The following is a 21,767-nucleotide window of genomic DNA, read 5'->3' on the forward strand; positions in this document are numbered from 1 at the left end:
CAACTTGTATCATCTTGTCAAAGTTGTTCTTACAGATAAACAACTTTATCTTCCTCTTAAAAAACAGAAATATACTTTATGTAGTGGAAAAAAACCCATTTTTTAAAATTGCAGTATGTTTATATTTAAAATAACCAGTTGTTAAAAAGAAAAGAAAATGTAACTAATGTATGCAGTATTTGAGTATTCTGAAAAAACATTACAGAAAGGTCCTCTGGAATAGACATGAGAGAGCGTGAGAGCGAAGCCTCAGGCATGGATTTAACCTCAAGAGTTTCCAATCATAATGTGCCGCTAGGATTACTGTACCTCGCGCCGCCTGTGTCTCACAATAAGGCTTTAGAGAAAGGGAAAGACAAAGTATACAGATTTACTTGATCCAAACATCACCACTTCTTAAGCAGCAAGACTGTAGGACAATGTATCCCCAGCTTCTGAACCTTCCCTGCATCGGCTCCGCTGGACAGGCTAATGAGTTACATGATTGGTGAGATTAATCCCGCACATATAAGCTCCTTCGACAATCAAATATTTTTGTACAGATACCTTTTGTAAATTTTTTTACCTCTTTACAAAAGGAACCCATCGTAAATTACCAACACACCCATAGTGGATGTTGTCCGGCTACATAAGTAGTGGGACCTTGGGAGCTCCGTTATTCAAAGGCTAGTAAAAAAATAATATATATCTATATATTAGGTTCACACACAGCCTTAGATGGTACAGTGTAACTCTGCCTCGTTAGGTAGTTTTTGTGCGGTTCGTGCTTTTTGTGGATTTAACATGCTGGCCGTGCATTTAGAGCTTCTTCTCTCTGTCCAGCCTCACCTTGTTCCATGACATTTGAATCCTCTGTCTTGTTCTTTTTTTTTAAAACATGAGATAATATTGTATTTCTTTATATAACTTACACGGGATGTGATTTTTATGGACTTTTAAACCGTTTTTAAGCGTATGAACTGGAGGATCTATTTGAATGTACTGCATAAAAATAAACAGAACTGTTTGATCTACTGGAATTCTCCTAATTGCGGCAGCTCGACTGTAGTCTTAGGAGGAGAATTTTTACTTCCTATACAAAACGCCAACTGGGCGCTTCCACCCGGCTCACTTTCTAATACCCGGCAGGTCTCGCTCAACCTCCTTTATAGGTGGCAACTAGTTGTCCAAATGACGTTCAATGACGTTAATTTAATTTTTGTGATTACTTTTTGATGGAAATACATGCATACATAAAGAAAATAACTGTGATACCGGGAACACCAGATGTCACTGTTGGGTAGTTACAGATCAGCTGGAACACTCATTTCTAAAAGAAAATAATAAAAAAAGAAGTAATGTCAAGAAAAAAAATGGAAAAATACTTTAACAGGGTAATAATACTAAATGTTCATTACATAAATTAATACAAATGCAATTACGTGTTAAAAATAAGGCAATAAACAACATATTCATGAGAGATATTTGAGCCCGTGTGTATCGGCTAAAGCTGACTATTTCACTAGGCGTAGGGACTTGTTTAACTTTTGATTCACTTAGTTAAATGATTTCCTTAATGCATCTTTACAGTATAGCACTCCGATACAACTCTCTACATGTCCATACATCGTACATCAACAATATCTCATGGAAATCCTTTGGGTTTTATACCTTGACCTACCAGAAGATCTTCTCCTGTTAAGCATTCAATTATTCCATTCAGGGCCAACCATATTTTAACTACATCACAGGGGATCCATCTAGTGTGACGCATTACAACTGGGCAAGTGCTTATCTGCCAACAGTGCCTAATTTGCCTAACAGTCCTGACAAACCTGGCTTATGTAAAGGCCGGCAGCTGTACCATCGCTGTCCCAAGTTGACGTTACAGATTATTGCTAGTAGCTCCACATGCACAATGTCCAAATCTGTCAGGGAAACACAACGCATTCTGTAGGAAGAACATCCTGTGACATCATATGGCTGCCCATTGAAATTATGATGAAGCTGCTGTTTCCAGGATAAGGAATCCAAGATTAGCATCACGTTGAGCGCAGCTCGGGTTTATTTAACGTGAGGTTGAGGTTCGATAAAGCATTTTACCTCCCCACTCCACATGTGCGTTCTGAAGGAACAACCCCAGCAAGTTTCTCATGGATGAAGGATTAGGATCGCTTGGCCTGTTTTTTTCCTTTGCATACTACTTTGGTGATGTCATATATATATATATATATATATATATATATATATATATATATATATGTGTCCAGAATAAGATATTTAAAAGATGTTCTTTGCTTTACTGGTAGTCAATGTAGTTGGTCAGATATGAGATACAATTTGTATTTCCCCCAGATGATTTTGGCTGCAGTATTCTGTAGCGAGGAGAACATGCAATCTCATATCTCACATATAGGACTTTGCTGTAGTCCAGGACTAATAGGGCCACTGGTGTGGCTAGTGTTCTTTTTTGTGTAGTAGCTGTTCTGTGTATCAGTTGCAGCATTTTCCTAGTTACCCTGATCTAAAGTTTTAGTAGAAGCTTGTTGTCCATTACCGCTCCTCGGTTTTTGTCCTGTTACGATGTGGAGAGTTGCTTATGGTTGGCTGGAGTTCTTGCTGGGATTCCAGCCCCATCGCTTTAGTTTTATCTGAGTTGGGCAGGTTTTTGATGTATTTCGTTTTCATTGTATCTCCAAATTCCAGCTACGTAACATGTTCAACTCTCATACCCTACACAGTCTGAATGACGTCAATGGTTCCAGTGGAAGGCATCTACGAATCGCATTCTTTGTTCTATAAAGCGAGACAATTTAAATGCCTGGATTTACTATTTGCACAAACCTGTCTAAAGATTTCTAGATGTGTTTTTTGTCATTTATACATATAAAACATATCCATTTAAGACACGCCAATACGCTACACACCCCATTGAATCAAAGACACGTAGCATTTGACAGCAGATTAAAACCAGTGGCTCGTCTCTTCCCTCTTCTTGCCTAAAACTGTACGTGGTTAAATTGCTTTGTTGGGAGTTGTTTCCGATTGATCTCAATGTAGCCTTTTTAACCGTTACAGTCCAGGTATAAACCTGTTTATACTTATTTATTCACAGCCGCTGCCGCCAGTTAAAGATTAAGACATCGCATTTAATCAAGCCCCATGTGTTCAATTCACACCATTAGCTGAGCGCAGGAAGACATTATTTTTCTTTTTTTAAGGAGCCTTACACATTGTGGTGATTATGTAAAAAAGCAATTGCCATAGCAACTAATGAAACGTCTGCACTGAATTGCTAATTCACAGCAAAACTAATCTTTATATGTTACACAAGGATGTGTGATTAAAGTGATCCTGCAGCAGGAGGAAAAGCTTATCAACATAGCAACCAATAAATATCCTTGGACCCTTTCCTCATCTGCCAAAGCGATAAGATCTTCAATCTCTGCACCAGTATGACTTTTTATACACGATGACCGGGTGCCTTTCTTCAGAGCTGGATGGGGTTTTATACTCGGTATTCAGGGTTATAGAAGTTCAACAGCCATTGTCCGTATACGTAGGAAAGTATATGCTCCTAATGCTGACTATTGCGAAAAGAAATGTGTTTTGGAGCATGGCTGTATAGTAACAGTAATAATAGGGCGCGGACTACCGAGTACAAACGTACGAGAATGAGTGCGGAACCAACGCGCCTGCTGTGTTTCCAGGATGTGGAGGAACATATTGCGCGGTGCACCGCACATGTGGGTCCGTCCGTACAGGATGCAGTAAAGGCTTTGCTTCTCCTTGGATTGTCATACCGTTAATATGGTGAGTTGTTAATGGGGTTTAAAGCAGTGTTTCGTTGCGTTGTTATGAGGGGTCTGCCCGCTGTTTGTGTCTTTCCTCCGCCGTCGGAGGCGCGGTTTTATGTTGTGGTACACCGCCGTGTAGTCTCAGACACGGGGCCGTTCTTAATAGCGCTACACCAGCACTTAATACATTTACTCAATTACAGAGGGCAAAACACATGTGTGTTGGGGTATCCCTTATTTAAGATGATAGCATATGGCGGGAAATTGTACCCCTATATAAGACGCTTGAGGGAATACGAATGCGGGTGACACCTGGGGCTACCTCAATGCGTGACAGCGTTAGTGGCCCAGTACAGATGCTTGGGGAGGAGGTTGCTTTCCTTTAAAATTTTTAGGACTCTGAATGTGGCTTAATCTGATAACGTCCTTTTGTGTGCGGTGAGTCCAGTAGAAGTATTGAAAAGACGGAGTCTTCTGATTATTGAGGTAACCGCTTCATTGTGAAAGTGAACTGAAGGACATAAAGAAGACAATACGTTCTGAACGATTCATACCGGCGGATATTTCTCCAAAGAGCCGTTCGGTAAAAAGCCGTGACGCGCTGAGTAGGGTGTTCTCTGGAGAGTTATGAAGTCATAAGCCAATGTAGGGTGTAATCATTACTATTTATAATTATTATTTATATGAGCTATTATTTTAGTTATAGGGTGCCAGCAGGTTACTACAAAAGAGAATACAAAAGTAAGAATTCTATTAAAACCAATATTAAAAAAAAAAAAAGTATAATGAACCCGCTTTTAGACATACCACTACAGAACGACACGAGGAACCTGCTTTTCCGAGCTTGCGATCCATCGTTGAGCTCTCTGACTTTTGACTTCATCTTATTTGGGATTGTTGGAAGAATATCTGCATTTTTACTACCGCAGTTACATATGTGTGCAAATGACTTTTTTTGAGCCCTTTTGTAAACTAAATTGTCTATTATAAATGAATATATTGCCAAAAAACTCCAAACAATATAGTCCTGGGCAGCCCCATGGCTCCAAAGTTGCTGGTGTTTAATAGTCGCCTATTAATTAAAGGATAGAAAACATAACAAGCTTAACTTAACCCCTTAAGGACCGGGCTCATTTTTCGTTTTGTACCCTGTGGGACCGAGGCTGTTTTGACACTTTTGTGGTGCTTGTGTTCAGCTGTAATTTTCTCCTCACCCATTTAGTGTACCCACATAAGTTATATATTGTTTTTTTCAGGACAAGATGGGCTTTCTTCAGATACCATTATTTTGATCGTATCATCTTATTTACTATAAAAAAAATAAAAAAAACATGGTGAAAAATTGAAAAAAAACACATTTTATGACTTTTATTTGAAAAATCTTTTAGGCTAGGTTTCCACTTGGGTTTTTGTCCGGCGTTTTTTTCTTGATGAAAAACGCCAGGAAAACTGCCAAGAAAACTGCCACTGCATTTACCTGCGTTTTGGCGTTTTTTCTGCAGTTTTTTCTGGCGTTTTAGCCTTTCTGTGGAAATTGCTTTTTTTGACCTTAGGCAGTTTTTCCAGCCTTTACAAGTTAGAAGTTTCACCCAGCTAAAAGGGATTAGGATAAATGGCAAGTATCTGCCCTCTCCTGATGTCATTTACTTGGTAGACCCTTTTGTCTCTTTTCTGTGGTTTGTAAGGCATGCTTTATTTCGAATGTCTGCTCCTCTGGGAAGATTGGCCCCAAATGATGGTGCAAATTGTTTGCTGTTGCTTTTGGCACGCAGGATCCGGTCGCGTATGTTTGTTTGTAATGGCATGTTTGTTCCAAATGGTGTAAAATTCAACATGAACCAGTCCAGGACTTTGTTTTGTGTGAAACTGTTTGTTTTCAGCCTATTTCTCGTAGGACACACAGATACTGGGTCCATCCTCTGCATTGTAACTGTGGAAAAAACGCCATAAAAAACGCCAAGGCAATAAACCCACATGGCTTTTTCATGGCGTTTTTTCTCTCCCATAGACTTCTATTGGAGAAAAAAAGCCAAGATTTCTTGCAAAAAACGCCAGAGTGTCAACATGCTGCGATTTTGAAAAACTGCCACAGAGCCCAAAAAAGCAGAAAAACGCCAAAGAGGACTGAAAAAACGCCAGACAGAAAAACGCCAAGTGGAAATGGCATTTTGCGATTTCCTATTGAAGAACAGCTAACATCTGGCTGCAGGCGTTTTTCACAAAAAAAACGCCAGGGCGTTTTTATGGGCGTTTTTAGCAAAAAAAACCCAAGTGGAAACCTAGCCTTACTCACCTAAAAAAGCAAGTAAAAAAACTAGCTAAATAGATTCTACTACTTGTCCTGAGTTTAGAAATACCCAATGTTTTTATGTTTTTTTGCTGTTTTTTGTAAGTTATAGGGCAATAAGTACAAGCAGCGTTTTATGATTTCCAAATCTTTTTTAACAAATCTGCTCAGTCTGCCTCCATCTCCTCTTTGGAATATCTTTGAAGCCGGTTAACTCAATTTAACCCATTCAAACCATATATTTTTGAAAACTAGACACCCCAGGGTATTCCAAATGCTGTTATTTTAACCCTTTCCATGCACCAATTATACAACTACACTTTGTCAAACTTTGTAATAGTAAATTTTTTTATTTTTTTTCCCACACAAATTGTAATTTAGTTATAGATATACAGGTTCTGGTATATGTCACTGTCAAACAACACCCCAATATGTGTTCAGCAACATCTCCTGAGTACAGCGATACCCCACATGCATGGGTTTGTCAGATTGTTTGGCTGGTAAAAGGCTACTTTTGGGGCATGAGTAATTCAGGTGGTCATTTGGTCATTCTGCCTCCATCTCCTCTTTGGAATATCTTTGAAGCCGGTTAACTCAATTTAACCCATTCAAACCATATATTTTTGAAAACTAGACACCCCAGGGTATTCCAAATGCTGTTATTTTAACCCTTTCCATGCACCAATTATAGAACTACACTTTGTCAAACTTTGTAATAGTAATTTTTTTTATTTTTTTTTCACACAAATTGTACTTTAGTTATAGATATACAGGTTCTGGTATATGCCACTGTCAAACACCCCCCCAATGTGTGTTCAGGAACATCTCCTGAGTGCAGTGATACCCGACATGCATGGGTTTGTCGGGTTGTTTCAGATTTAAAATGCCACATTTGGGAAGTGCGCTTTTTTTCTCCATTTTGGTCAGTCTGTACCTATGCCCTATCTTTGAGCTAGGCCACTCCAATTTACCCCATCAGCCATTTTTTTTTATATTAGACACCCCTTGGGTATTTGAAGTGCTTTTATTTTAACTCTTTGTTGAGATTTTTGAGAAATTTTAGCACTTGCTCAAAATAATAAACTTTATTTTTTAATTTAATTTTATTTTTTTAATACTTTTTTTATATTTTTTTTACACATTTTGCTGGTACTGGATGGTTCATCTAGTGACATCACTGCATAATTATTTTTAAATGTTAGCACATTTTTTTAAAAAAAAATTTTCCATTTTTTTTTTTTTTTTTTTTGAATATTTTACTAATCACATAGTGATTAGAAAGCTGGGCTCCATTGACTTGCATGGTTGAATGCAGTACCTGTATTCAACCAGCAAGTGGAGCCAGTTCTCTAGAGGGTCTGGAGACCCTCTAGCGAACTTTTTCGTCTCTATTGTTTTATTTCCCGGGCCGCCGCCATCTTGCTTGATGGCGAAGATCACCGGCAGCGGCGGTGGTAAGTGTTTGGTGTCGCTGGATGCCTCCTGATCGAGGCATTCCAGCGACACCATTTAAGTTTAGGAGGCGATCGTTGATCGCCTCCTAAACGCTTTTAAAACGGGCGTCCGCCGCCATACAATGTATGGTGGCTGTTGACGCCCCGGGGAGGGGCCAGACATGGCCCCCGATGCCGATCTCGGCCTTGCTGAATGCCTCGACATCGAGGCATTGCAGCAAGGCCGTTTAAGCGAAGAAAGTGATCCTTGATCACTTTCTAAGCTTATTTAATTTTTTGACGGTTCAGGACCGTCAAAGGTCATTTAGTGACCTTCTTGTTATGACGGTCCTGAACCGGCAAAGGTCGCGAAGGGGTTAAATAAATATTGTTCTAGTACGCGAGTAAAAAATAAAACTCCATGCTTCAGAAATAATCCACGATGATCAGTTTCCCAAACATGGATATCGAATAGCATGTTGTGACCGTTTTCAATGTTGGAACTCTAGAATACGTCAGATTTGCTTTTGAGGTGGGAGGAACGCGCATGTGGCTTAATGTGTTTATTTTATTTGTTATAAAATTGTTACATTTGTTATGTTACCTCCATTCTTCTTTTGTCTTGAATTAAGAAACCCACTATTTTGGAAATACAAGAGATGATTTGATGACCCGGGGTAAAATTTGCCGCCTGATAAATTAATAAAAATACGACTATTACTCATTGAGATATAAAGTGAACAGTTTCTATGACATAGTCATTGCTTTTTATGGATAACACTAGCAGAAAAGGGTTAATAGTATAAAAATAAAGGGAAATCTCTGACCAGGGAGTAGACATTACAAACATCGTTTCTGACAGATTAGCAGCAACCTGCTGAAAGGTGCCTCTGGTACCCGTCATATGAGTTTGCCGTGTTTCACGTGGACGTCAAACTAGAGGAAACAAATAAAGCTCTGCGTCTTAGCTCTTGCCCCAATTTGGCATCTAGTCTTATATTGTGCCTGCATGACCCCCTGCATGACCTCTATAAATCTGGCTAAACGTGTCACATACATTAGAGTAAAGAGAAGCAACTTTCTTCTTCCCTCTCCATGGCCCGCACAGTAATACTAGTCTACGGAGAGAACTTATAAATGATTAAGTGATATAATGTATAATGTTTGTATACAGAGCACACTCGCCTATAAGGATTAGCAAATTGTTTCGGGAATAAAAATACGTGGTGAAGACTAGTAACGCCCCCCCCCAGCGGGTAAACCCCAGTGTATGTATGTGTGTATGTATGTGTGTATATGTATGTATGTATGTATGTGTATGTACTTCCTCTTTAGGGAGTGTGTCAGTATTAGTCACTGTGTCCGCTGATGTGTTTTGGAAGCAAAGTGTATGCGACATCAAGAAATGTCACGGCGTCTCTTCTTTTGTTGATATACCAGCTTTTGTGAAACTCTTCAAAATAAACGAATATGTCAAATAAATTAGATGTTAAATATTTTGTTCTCCACAGATGGAGCGCATGCATTTTGCTGTTATTTATGTTATATACTGCCTAGTGAACTGCTTTATTTCGTTCTGTCCTTTTAAAAATTATTTTTTTATTACAATCTCACTAAACCCACAACACGTCAAATACAAAAAAAGAAATGCTGTGGTTTGCGATTATTCCTTTTTTTTTAATATCTGAGCTTCGTCGTCCTCTCTCTTTATCAAGTCAGGAGCAATACTTGATAACAGAAGGTGATATTTTTATATAACTATACTAATGATTTCAATCATTTGTGTGCTAAAAAGCACACAAACTGTATGTACATAAATATCAGGGTGGTTTTTCTCGCCTTCTTTCTCTCTAGAAATGTATCCGTTGTCCTCATCGTGCGTTCAGGAAAGGGGACACGTAGTGAATCCCTTTATATGGGAGAATAGAATTGTTTTGTACCATGAAGAAATGTCACCAATGTGAATACGGTGCTTTACCTGTCCTTCAGGAGTCACATTATATGCGATATCAGTATAGCTTTACTTTTTTCTCCAAATATACTTTTATTTAAGGCAAAAGGCTGGTATTTACATATTACAAGTTTTTGGTAGCAGATGGTGATTTTTGGCAGGAATATTCTACACCGGGGCTTCTCAACCATCTCCTCAACGCACACCTATCAGTCCGGGATTTAGGTGTTACTCAGGTGTGTCTAAGGTGTTGTGTGTTGTAGACACACCTGAGTAATAACTTAATCCTGGACCGTTAGGTGTGCGTTGAGGAGAGGGTTGGATTTAGTTATTTACAGAAGCAGAAATATACCAAGTAAATATTAAACCATGTAACTAATAGATGACACCCGCATTTATAACACTGGTTCCTAATGACAATGCATGTGCTCGGTCGGTTTTATATTTTTGTTTTTTGTACATTCAGGAACACCCGCTTTGAACGGCATGTTTTGGGGAATACCGTATCTGATTTTGAGAAGGCTTAGATCTCGCCTTGAGCCACGCGAGCCGAGATACGAGCCGGTGCATTATGAGCAGAGGCCCATCCGAGAAAATAACAGGAGGCAGTCTTTAAGACGACGGAGACAACGGATATTCCCGGTGCGCGTGAACTTGTCTGAAATTAACGAGCATGATATTAAATCACGCTACCACCTCAGTTCAGATGCCATCATGTCTCTGTATGAGCTGATAAAGGACGATTTAATATCCACAACAAAAAGAAGCAATGCGGTTCCAGGAATCGTGAAACTGTTGTGTGCCCTGCATTATTTTGCTAGCGGCTCGTTGCAAAGCACGGTGGCAGAAGTTGGAGGGATAACCCAAAGCACTTTCAGCCGTGCCCTTTCCGAAGTCATATCCGCCATTCTCAAACTCGCTGATAAATTCATTAACTATCCCAACGATGACGCGTCTTTGGAACGTATCAAAGATGGCTTTTTAAGCATAGCAGGATTTCCGAATGTAGTTGGTGCGATAGGCTGTGCCCACGTGGCCTTGTCTCCTCCTGCCGAAATAGAACAAATATACCGCAACAGAATGCATTACCATTCCATCAACGTACAGGTCGTGTGTGATTCAAATATGAACATTTTAGACGTGGTCTCCCAGTTTCCAGGATCCACACGCAATTCATACATTTTGAGACAGTCCGGGATACACGAAAGGTTTGAAAGTGGAGACTTTAACGGAGGGTGGCTGTTAGGTGAGTTTAGACCCTGCACTGCGTATGTGTATTTTAGCTAGAGCCTTTAATAAGTTTTGTCTTGGAAATATATTTCAGCTGTAGGATGCGGGTTTCTGTCCTCATGTCTGATGATCTAATAGATATATCCATGATCTTGTCTTTCCGTTTGTCTGTATAGACATGATTTGCTCTAGATCCTCCAGCTTCTGTGGTAAATCTTATTCTTACTGATATTTTGTCACATTTCAAGTAAATATCAGAGGGCTGCATCTAACATGTTTCTATTCAGAAACACTGAATTTGACAGCAGATAAGAACCCTTTGGCCCATCTGCTGTTTTTCCTGATTTAACAACGCTGACTTTAATCAGTTCTTGGTCTCGTTTTAGATCTGAGTAGACACATGCCTATCCCATGTATGTTTAAATTCCCGTACCGTGTTAGCCTCTTATGTACCATCTTCTTAGTGTCGCCCTCTCCATTCTGAGTATAGATTCAGAGATTTGAATGTCATTAATAACAATGCACATGTTCACGTATTGGATGCACTAATGATTTTCCAATAAAATCAAGCGCCAGAAATATGCGACTGTAGGAATCTTTTTTAGATGATGCATATTGGGTAAAGGAGGCGTAATAGTCTGCCTTTGCGATGCATATGTGACATTTTTTGTTTTGAAAGTGTGAAAAATAAAATGTCTTTTGCAGGTGAGAGCTCCTATGGTGTGAAATCTTGGCTTTTGACTCCTGTATGCAACCCAGCGACAAACGCAGAAGCAGAATACAACTCGGCTCATCGAGCCACTCATTGCGTTGTGGAACATACATTCGGTGTATTAAAAAGCCGCTTCCGATGTTTGGACCATTCTGGTGGAGCCTTCCTATACAGTCCTGAGAAAGTGTGCAAAATTATTGTGGTGTGCTGCATACTTCACAATATTGCTATCATGAAAAATAACACTATAGACGTTGCTCAGGACCTCAGACCTAATGATCAAAACGAAGACCAAATGGAAGACGGCAACACAATAGAAGGGAAAGCGCAGAGAGAGCGGGTTATAAAAGAGTTTTTTACAGGTCATTATTTTAATTAATGTAAAACAAACTTATTATTTGAATGTATAACATATATACAGTGTATATATGTACATTATGTAGTGTATATGTGTACATTTGTATTACTTGCATCATTGATTTTCAAAAAGTGTTGACAAATCACTATGGAAAGCGCTGGAATATTCTGGTGTTTGCTTTAGCGATAGCAATTTGCACCAGAATTGCTTATTTTTTAGCGTATAACATTGTCGTATAATTCAATGATTGTGGTAATTTTGTGTGTGTGGCACACTGATTTTAGTATAGCAAACTATAAATTTATAAATCTACATTTTACAGATTTTTATGGAATCTTGTATATATTGTTGTCTGATGTTAACTATTTTTGTTGTTACAGCTTGAACTTGAATTGTTGAAACAACCCCAACAATCAGCAATACTAGTCTTCGACTCCGTGCCTGGATGTTTGATGCCATTGTTTTTAGTTTGCATGATCATAGGCAGTAGTTTTAGGCTGAAGTGACCAAAAAGTTTTAACTATTTTACAAAAATTTCCATTCATCCCGTACTATTGGGATGATGGGAATTTCATGTCCAAGAACTTCCTGGGGGTGGGGGATCTTTAAAGTCTGTAAGAAAGTATAAATTATATAAAACATAGACTTTGTTTTGCATGGTCTGCTTTCCCATTTTTTTTTATTATATTTTTTCAGTCTGCTTTTCTTTTTGTTCTGAACCGTTACTGTAAGCCTTTTTAGACATATTATTTTAATGTACTTTTAAGATATACCCTAAATAAACTTTTTTTTTCTTATCCTGTCTCCTTTTTTAACAGTTGCTTGTCTTGGTATATTATTTTGCCTTAACATCTTCAAAATGTTGTTCAAATTTAAGATTTTCAGAACTGAAATCTTGGGGGACTAACTAACTTGGGTTGGAGATCACTGTGTACCGAATAGTAAAACATTGTGACAATGCTGTAATTACATGAGTAATAAACGGAGCAGCTGTTCAGGTTCAAGAAAAAGCTGTTTATGCGAAGAAATTAAAGAAAAACAACACATTCTTCTGTGTGATGGGGCTTTCTCTAAATTAAGGATTTATCTATTAACTTACTGGCTGTCCTTTTGATGGTTTGTTATCGGGTATTGTGATTAAAGCTGTTTCCCTAATATATCCTATCATTTCATCATTGTAGGTTTCTATGTATCTTCGCCACTTTCTGTGCCTTCCCCGGTATCGCCTATGTCTGAGGCATCTCTCCAGGGTTCCGTATGCTACGCAGGATCTGTTGGATTTAGGGTTTTCCGAGGAACAAATTGGGAGGCTCCAGTCCTTGAAATCCACCAAAGGAGACCCCCAGCACAGATTGGCATGTATCAAGGAGCTACTGCTACTTGGAATAGACAGTGAAAAAACACTGCAGATGTTGGAGGCCCGGCCAGAGCTTTTCAGATTATCAGGGAAGGAATTAAGAGACCGAACGGAGAATCTCAGGAGACTTGGACTTGGAGAAGGTAACATGATGACTGATAAAATCTGAATAACTAATTGTGTATTTGTGTGTTTTATCCATGGGTGCTACTTTCTTGTATGCTCTAAATAGCCCAATACTTTTTGTCTGAGGCTCACATCTATATGTGTTAGGCTAAATTCAAAGTGGAGGGCACCACTGTAGAATGGCAGGTATCTCTGTCTGTGTGTGTTTCTATTTTTATTTCATAGAACCCCAGAACTAGTATGAGTTTTATTATATTTATAAAGTTGAACTACTTTGAGTTAATACATATTTTTATCTGGAAATATCTAAATAATAAAGTCTTTGGTTTATGCCTGATTTGGCTATATGGTTATTTCTAGCCTAGTTTCTGTGTGGTCAGACAACATATGCAGGGCGATCGTTGTCTTACGTGAGAATGTCTGTGGCAACGAGTAACTCGCAATGGAAAGATGTTATGGGCTGTTAAGTTAGTGTGTGTGGTAGATGTATTCTGTTCATTAGTTCTCCGAAGGGTCTGGTTCTTTCTCTAGAAATGTATGTCTTTTCTTGAAGGCTCTCTTCAGGTGGCCTTGTCCAGGTGCCCATCACTGCTCTCTGTGCCTCGCACACGAATCCAAGCAACTGTACAATGTCTGAAGCTTCGCTGCCAGTTCTCAACTCAGCAAGTCGCCAAAATCCTGCATACATACCCTGAAGCCCTGACTCAGGATCCCGACTACCTTGAGGAGATTTTTCAGGTGATTTATCAGAGGCCAACATACTTCACGCATGTATTTTTATCAAAGGGTGCAATAGCTTCGCTTTCCACAGATTTATTAAGCCTATTTTTTTTTTTTTATTTTTTTTAGCACTCCGTGAAATATTGTTCTTGTTGTATTGTTTTTTTACTCCTGTCATGGTGCACTCAATCATAGCTTTACAATGCTGTACTGATAAGCATTCTCCCCATACTAACTTGTTTGTTTTTTAAGTACTTAGGAATTACCTGACCAAAAAAGGGTTAAAATAATGTAAAACATCCCCTCTTTGGAGTCTGGTTAAAGCTATCTGTAAAGACGAGAATCTTATCGTGCGAGATGTAACACAAACTAAAACCAGTACTTCAAAGAGTGCAAAAGGTTAACGTAATTCATTATGGTTAATGCGATCTTTAATTCCCCTTCTTAACAATGCTAAAAACCAAGTGTTATTGCAGTGATAATTGTATAATTACTTTATCTTCACAGTATGTGTATTTCCGTATGGGTGGGAAACACAAAGAAATACTAACTTCTGGCCTTTTCGTGACCTCGTTGGATGAAGTGAAGGTTCGCCATCAGTTCCTGGAGCGTCTCGGTAGATTCCAGCCCCCTAACAAAAAAGGGGAATGTCTACCGTCCAACCCCAAGCTCAAGGATGTCATCAAGCAGTCCGAGAAGGATTTCCTGTCAAACATCGCATGTTCCACCCAGGCAGAACTTAATGTATTCCGAAAGATACTGGCGCAAGAAGAATCTGAGGCTAGAGAACGTAACGGGAATGATGGAGACGAGACAGACAGTGAGAACGAGGAAGAAGATTCAGATAATGACCGCGATGGATCAGATTACGATGATGACACCGATGAAGTAAACAGATATGATCCAGAAAAGTCAGCGAGAGATAGATGAGATTCTGTAGGAGCCTTTGGTTCTCACACTTGAAAAGACTGGTGTTTCAGTGTTGTTCTTCTGAAAGGAGGGTAGCATATAATACAAAAATCCTATGATCAATTCCTTGATTCGGCTCTGAGAAATGGTTGTGGCTCCATCTTGGAAGTGGAAAAAATTATTGTATTGTAAATTTAACAGACACTTCCACGTCTCCTCGGCTGTAGCTTTCAAAAGGTTAGCAAAAGTCATACCACAGGTGGATATTCTTTATGAAATCAGCTTCAGTCTGTCTCGCATCCTTCTGGGCTGCCAATGCAGAAAAGAAATGGTATATTTTAAATGGAGACGTTAGCAAATTCATTATTTTTATTAAATGGAATTGATAACATATACAAATAAAATGGTCTGTTTTGTCAGGTTGCGTTCCCAGATGGCTGTGGGCCAAGGTTTATGAGGAAGAGTCTCCCAAAGCACAGGTGCAAGCTTTTATGCATTGTATAGACAGACCCGATGCGACTTGGTCTTCTCTGCTTTGTAGGAAACATTCTGAGCTGCATGCTTTCAATTTTAGGTGGAATGAAAAAGTGTAATGAAAACAGGATTCGGGTTTTCTTTATAAAATGTTTTATTATAAAAAAAAAACAAAACAAAAAAACCCAAAGCCGCCTGTTTTGTAGGCGAAACCTAAAATGCTGTTTGAACCTAATTATAGTGGGGCGCAGCCTTAAACACATCACCTCACCTGGAGGTGCACACTAACGTACTTATATCAGGTCTTGGAAAAGAAAAATGTCCCTCACCCAAACGTGCGGCTGCCGTTTTGGATGCGGAACCGTGCTTTAACCCTGTCTTAGACTGAGAAACTCTGTGCAGGATTGTTTTTCATGGTGCTTTCCTATACACTGAAGTGGAAAACTTTTGTTTTAGGGATCATTTTGTACCGTGCACGCGGCTAGTCTAAATCTAAATATGACGGTGGCTAACGGGTGGCTGCATTATTGTTTTTTTTTATTCTTATACATAGCTAAACATCTGGATGCCTGGGAATTTTGAAAAGGTTGAAGTATTTTTTGTAAAACTAATCAATAGGCATAACAAAACTTGGCATTCAGCTTTACTGCTAGTTCAATGGCAGACAAAATAAAATTAAGCCACCAGATAAATGTAACATCCCAAATTCATCAGTTTCACAATAAATGCAAATACTTGGAGAAAAATATTAATGTACTTTTTAAACAAAGGGCGTTGTAACATACAGTAACACCTTAACATTATATTAGGGAGAATGGTACCTTTAGAGATCAGCTACATTGTCTTTGGGAATGATGGGGTTAATGAAACTGACATTACAAAGTCACCCTTATGCTACATACGGTTTGGTTTCCTTTTGGAAAGTGCTACCAAGTGTTTATCTTCCTTGGTCCCATAAAGGAAGTGTAGTGCACAGCAAATGCTTCATAGTCACGTAACAAGCAATGTTCTACAGGCACTAGAGACTGGTGGTATACTAAGGCTTTCTGAATAATAGTAATAATAACAAAGTGGTGCATTGCTCTCCAGTAAAGGTTCAGACGGCCGTAGCTCCATGTCTTACAAAGTAAACAGAACAAATGCCCTTAGTCCTGTTATCAGAAGCTTAAGGAAACATGGTGTCGCAGATCTTTGGATGAAGAGAGAAAGGACCCCAGCAGAGTAGGTCTAGGAGTAATGGTCCTCAGGTCCCCAGTAGCTGGCACACAAGTCCTGTACCGGCTTTACCTTCTTTTACACAATGAGAGAGGCTGCAGGGTCCCAAGATGGGGAGGAAGGAGACACAAGCTGTGTGCCCCCTCCTAGGAGAAAAAACATTTCACCAGCTAGTGCTTCTTTGCCTGTAAAACAACATACAGCGGATGGTCAATGTCAGCAAGGACAACAAATACTGAATACGCCATGTTGGCACGTCTGATACAAACTTTAAAGATGTTATTTACATTTCCCGACAACGGTGTATTTTGTGCTAAATGATCGGTGGTTGTTTTCATGGGTTCTTTTTTAAATTACTGCCGTTAAGGACAGACTATTGAATAACATACAGCTATGGCATTTGGTGTCTAGTTATTGCTCAGCGAAGCAGAAAGATTTGAATATCTTAACACTGCTTTCAAATACAGATCTGATAATGGTTTGCTTCACTCATATCTATAAAAATGGAGACATTAGTGACTCTTCAGTGCTGTGCGTTGCATTTGGATTCCCTGTTGCTTCCAAGGGGTCAGTTTTTATCATGTTTCTGAACATGTGCAGATGGGTGAATCTTATGTTTTCACTTACACGTTCTGTTATTCAAGGCTTCGAAGGAATTCTTGTTTCTGATAAAAGGAAAAACAAATATTTAAATCGACTACACATATCGGCTAAATATTTTAGCCTGGGATTATTAACCCCTTTTGCTCATCAACTGTATTGTTGGCAGTAGCAAAATATATCCGTCTAGGTGGTGGTGAACTACACCACCCACAAGACCCATGGGCAGAAGTAGACACCATGTTGAAAAATATAAAACAACCACGGGCAACATGCTACTCACTTGGTCTGCGTCTGGCGGTTCCTTCGCATATCTCTCTGGAGCAAATATCATGCTGGATTTTATATACCCTTCTGTACCTGAACATAAATCATAGTATTATTTATATAAAATAACATACCCTTCTGCATCTGAATATAAATTAAATAGTATTATAATAATTCTTAGTAAAGCTGCACTATAGAAATGTAAATTATCCACCTGCAAGTAACGACAATCCATTCCAGTACTGATCATGCAGTTAACACAATGCTTTGAGTGCTATTCAAAGGAACCTTATAGTACCCATAGTATACGAGAGAAGGCTGAATCACATTTTTTCAATCATTAAAGAGGACATGAAAACATTTAATGTTTTAAATTCATTGCCCTTCATATGGTCTCCTTTACCGTAGTCAAACAGCCATGAGGTTGAAAATGCTGTATGCATACTTTTTCAGAACATTATATTGTTTTTTTTTTTTTTTTTAAATACCTATTAGTATACCATGGTTTGCTGGCATACAAGGGGTGTATGATTTTATATAGCTGGGTGTATACTTGGGCAGAATATTATTAACTATGTAGCTTTCACTTATAAACCAGCATGAGGATGAAACGTAATCTGATGGGCTATAAATAACCATAGCAGGTTTAAAATGATGTATTTTGGGGGTAAATATGTACAAGATTTTACTGTCATGCCCTCAGGTGTACTAAGGGTTAATTTGGTGACAGCGTAAACATGGTGACCTGGGTAATTACTTACAGGTGGTGGCAGATTCCTCCCTCCCACACGGGATGTGACAGTGTCTCCGAGTAGAGCCTCGTGCAGGAGAACGTCTCCTTTCTGCAGGCTGAAGAAAAAAAGCTGTCAGCAGTCGCCACGAGCCATAAATACACAACTATAGTGGGCGATGATCCACCACAGCCCACACGAACATACTGACACCCAAATGACTCATTCGCTCTCCAGTGACACACCAAGGCCGATCCCTTAATTAGATTAATATTTCGGAATAAGCACGTTTTGCTGCCGTATAACACTTCCCAGACTTTCGATCTGCACATTCCGTAAAAATAATAAATAGGTTGTTTAGTTCTGTATTAAATCGCTGTTCAAGTGATAATGAGCTTCACATGTGGAAATGCAGTTCTGACTTTAGTTTCAACTGATCTTGCCTTGAACTTTGGCAGCGTCTCGGTTGCTGAGGATTAGCCCACTTTGTTTTGTTGTGGTCGTTACAAAAAATAATCTCATTCCACTTATTTAAAAGAAAATGGTAAATTAGATTTCTGTACACATACCCAGCTGGCACTGTTGCCCCTTAAAGCCAAGGGGACAGTCACAGATTTCTCCGTTCACGCAGGTTCCTCCATTAATACATGGGGTTTCTAGGCAGCCTCCAAGTTCGCCTGCAAAACATTAATGGTCATAATGAGCAGACACACAGATCGTGGATGTTTCAGGTCTATATCAAAAATACTTCTCTGGCGCTGTCTCTGTGACAGTCAAGCAGTGTGTCATTGTGAAAGGCTCATTCATTATCTCATTGTGAAAGGCTCATTCATTATCTCATTGTGAAAGGCTCATTCATCATTTCCCAGCAATCTCCTGTGGTCATGGGTTCATTCACTGAACCTGATTTCAAGCAAATCTGCACCTTTACACAAAGGCCGGGTTCAGGAATGAATCCACATACAGCCTATCTATGCCAACAAAGGGGAGCAGTTTATGGTAAGTTATTTTAAATACAAAATAAATAACAAATAAGGCCTATTAATGCAATCAAAAGGCATTAACCACAATGAAGTAAAGGTTCTCACCATCCATACATGCAACACATGTCCTAAACGTCTGCTAAACCTATGGATTTTTATATTGACCTATAATACCTTCCCGGTTTTGGGTAGCAATACCGTCTGTTTCTGGCATACATTATAAGAGGGAAGATGTAAAATGCCACTGAACACAGGTGCCTAGACAGTATATCATTGCCCTCATGCAGGGCTCCTCACCCTCATACCTTCCCTGGTGCTCTGCTCAGGGTCACGCAATGTCATTGCCTGCCTCACAGGGATGGAAGGTTCCTCTGGATTTTCTATTCGGATTGGTGCCTCCGGTTCTGGAAACCATTAGTCGAAAAATGTATAAGAAACATCTTCATTACACCACATATGAGCCTGATTTCTCAGATCTACACACCCACCTTTAGTAATAGTGACAGATTTGTTAGTAAGGTGACTAAATCTTGCTGTGATTCGTCTTCGCCCATCCATGAGCTCTGTGAATCTGAAAGCAGCGTGATTCCTATGATTCAGCAGTCAAATATTCTAGGGATTATTGCTTGGATTATTCAATATAATCAACAAAATTAAAGAAAGCAAAAAAGGGATGAAGCTCAGAGATTGCACCATTACCCCCCAACCAGACTTTTATTGTTTTTAGCAGCACATTCAATGCGTTAAAAATAAAAGGGATTAAAGCAAAACACAAACATGTTCCATGAATTCCAAACCCAACTCAGGGTCCCACACAAGCAGGCTTTAGCGTTGTATGGTACAGACTTAATGTTCAGTATAATCGTTGCCCAAAATCTTTGAACGTGTAAGGCACAGGGAGAAAACTGTTACCTATGCGCTTGAGGTTTTTCAGCAGGAGAAGGTCCTCTTTCTGTCAGCAGCCGTACCTCTGGCTGTGGTGGTGGAGGTGGTCTATTTCTCAAAATCCTTGGAGGGATCAAGCGGCGTTCCTGAGGACCTTCCCTCTGAACTGCGGGACACAAAGACACCAATTGAAACAGAACTACTGACTTGACATATAAACATACGAATATCAATTGAATCCAGACATTAGCAAGCATTCATATTTTTCACACGTATTCTCCTTACTTCGAGTCTGTACGCGAAGCATTCTGGGTTCACTGTTCAAAGAACCTTGCGGTGTGTTGCGAACAGCTGTCACTGTCAGCCTGTACCATTGTCCAGGCTGCAAGTCCTGTGCCATGTATGACGTTATTTTTCTGGTCGGAATATAACGACTTTTCGTGCTGTGATTATTAGTCACGTTAAAGATGTAGCCATCCACTGAGCCCGTGAGAGGTGGATCCCACTTCAAGTGCACCATGTTGGAAGTTACTTGTACAGTGGTGAGATTACTAGGTGGATGAGGGCCTGGCGAATGAAGAATTGAAGGTGATTTTTTTTTTCATTAAATACTATAGCAGTTTACATCCTTGATATCATTGCATCCTGCTTTATAGATAATTTGTTCGCATTTTTAGCTCTTAGCCTTATTCTGGAAGTGAGTAATGTTGATCAACCTAACATTCTGAGGTTCTACTCTCTGTCTATCCAGAAAATAGTTCGTCTGATTTCCAAGTTTTAAAATGTTTCCCCCACTTTTGTCAGCTTTCCTACTCTACCCTTTTGTGGTTTGGAATGACATTATCCACAGAAATAAACAAAAAATGTTGCACATCACTAATCTAAGACACCTCCTGTTGTGTTCTCTGAGTTCTCTTACGTGTCCAGCCAATTAATGGAGCGCTAGGCAGGCTCTCAGATGGTGGATTGTTGTGGTCGGAACTGCTCAAAGTGCTAATCAGGATGGTGTACTTCTCTCCAGGTTGCAAGTCCCTGCGGATAGGAGACATTAAATAACATGCACGTTCACATAAAAGCAACGAGTACGCTGGTAACTCATCTTTCACATCATTGGCTCCAATGAAAGGCACATGTGCAGATGTTTTCAATTATTCAAATGGTAAATGTTGGTTTGAAAATTAGATCAGTGACCTACAGTTCCATTTGACTACAAAACGTATCACTTGGAGTGAGAAAAGAAAGAAATGGCAAGGGCTGTGTGCACAAATCCAATTGAATATCTAAATGTCAACAAATGTTTATCTCCAGGATATCGTGAGGCGATCAAGACAAGGCACTAACCATGAAGAGACTGAAGTTATGTAGACACAGAAAGTGGTATTTTGAACATTGTGTCATTGTAAACCATGAGCATGATGCACACAAAGACTCTAAGTCTTTGCCAAGACAAAAAATAAGTCAAGGTACACTTTGAAAAGTACAGGGACTGGCAATGAGAACTCGAATGTGTGGGAGTCGGGCTCCCACACACCCTGTGCTGTACCTGAATGTATACTCCCCCACGGAGGGCTCCTGCTCCACCTGCTGTGCCCTGTCTGTTGGGTGCTGCAGAGACAGTCGAACATGGGCTACTGACGTGTGTCTGTAGGAGTTCAGTGACCATGACACAGTAATGGAGGAGTCTGTGACGGAGCTGATCCGAGGGCGGTCTACAGAGGGTGGGCCTGTGATTGAAAACACAGCATCTTTACAC

General features: G+C 39.5%; 2 protein-coding genes across 8 annotated transcripts in view; one reads left to right on the top strand and one right to left on the bottom strand.

Moving 5' to 3' along the window:
- Nucleotides 1-3,719: 3,719 nt before the first annotated feature.
- Nucleotides 3,720-15,019, top strand: MTERF4 (mitochondrial transcription termination factor 4). Of its 2 annotated transcripts, XM_053459989.1 has the most exons (5): nt 3,721-3,792; nt 9,351-9,508; nt 9,914-10,693; nt 11,383-11,751; nt 12,128-12,542. In XM_053459989.1, exons 3-5 carry the CDS (start codon nt 9,934-9,936, stop codon nt 12,130-12,132), a joined length of 1,134 nt encoding a protein of 377 aa, XP_053315964.1. In that variant the 5' UTR covers nt 3,721-3,792; nt 9,351-9,508; nt 9,914-9,933; the 3' UTR covers nt 12,133-12,542. The 2 variants fall into 2 exon arrangements, with proteins under 2 accessions (XP_053315966.1, XP_053315964.1); XM_053459991.1 differs by lacking the exons at nt 9,351-9,508; nt 9,914-10,693; nt 11,383-11,751; nt 12,128-12,542 and adding exons at nt 12,929-13,247; nt 13,784-13,968; nt 14,458-15,019 and having other exon boundaries at nt 3,720-3,792.
- Nucleotides 15,020-16,228: 1,209 nt separating this feature from the next.
- The window catches only part of SNED1 (sushi, nidogen and EGF like domains 1), a 47,460-nt gene continuing 41,921 nt past the window's right edge, over nt 16,229-21,767 (bottom strand). For all 6 annotated transcript variants that reach the window (XM_053458512.1, XM_053458513.1, XM_053458514.1 and 3 more), the window contains 11 exons: nt 21,558-21,738; nt 20,934-21,046; nt 20,300-20,581; nt 20,042-20,180; nt 19,618-19,700; nt 19,435-19,533; nt 18,716-18,823; nt 18,177-18,264; nt 17,432-17,508; nt 17,176-17,213; nt 16,229-16,733 (listed from right to left, as the gene is read on the bottom strand). In XM_053458512.1, the coding sequence (XP_053314487.1) occupies nt 17,188-17,213; nt 17,432-17,508; nt 18,177-18,264; nt 18,716-18,823; nt 19,435-19,533; nt 19,618-19,700; nt 20,042-20,180; nt 20,300-20,581; nt 20,934-21,046; nt 21,558-21,738 (1,196 nt within the window). In that variant the 3' untranslated portion in view covers nt 16,229-16,733; nt 17,176-17,187. The remainder of the gene's footprint in view (nt 16,734-17,175; nt 17,214-17,431; nt 17,509-18,176; nt 18,265-18,715; nt 18,824-19,434; nt 19,534-19,617; nt 19,701-20,041; nt 20,181-20,299; nt 20,582-20,933; nt 21,047-21,557; nt 21,739-21,767) is intronic.

This window comes from Spea bombifrons, chromosome 3 (assembly GCF_027358695.1).
Source record: "Spea bombifrons isolate aSpeBom1 chromosome 3, aSpeBom1.2.pri, whole genome shotgun sequence".
Lineage (NCBI taxonomy): Eukaryota > Metazoa > Chordata > Amphibia > Anura > Pelobatidae > Spea > Spea bombifrons.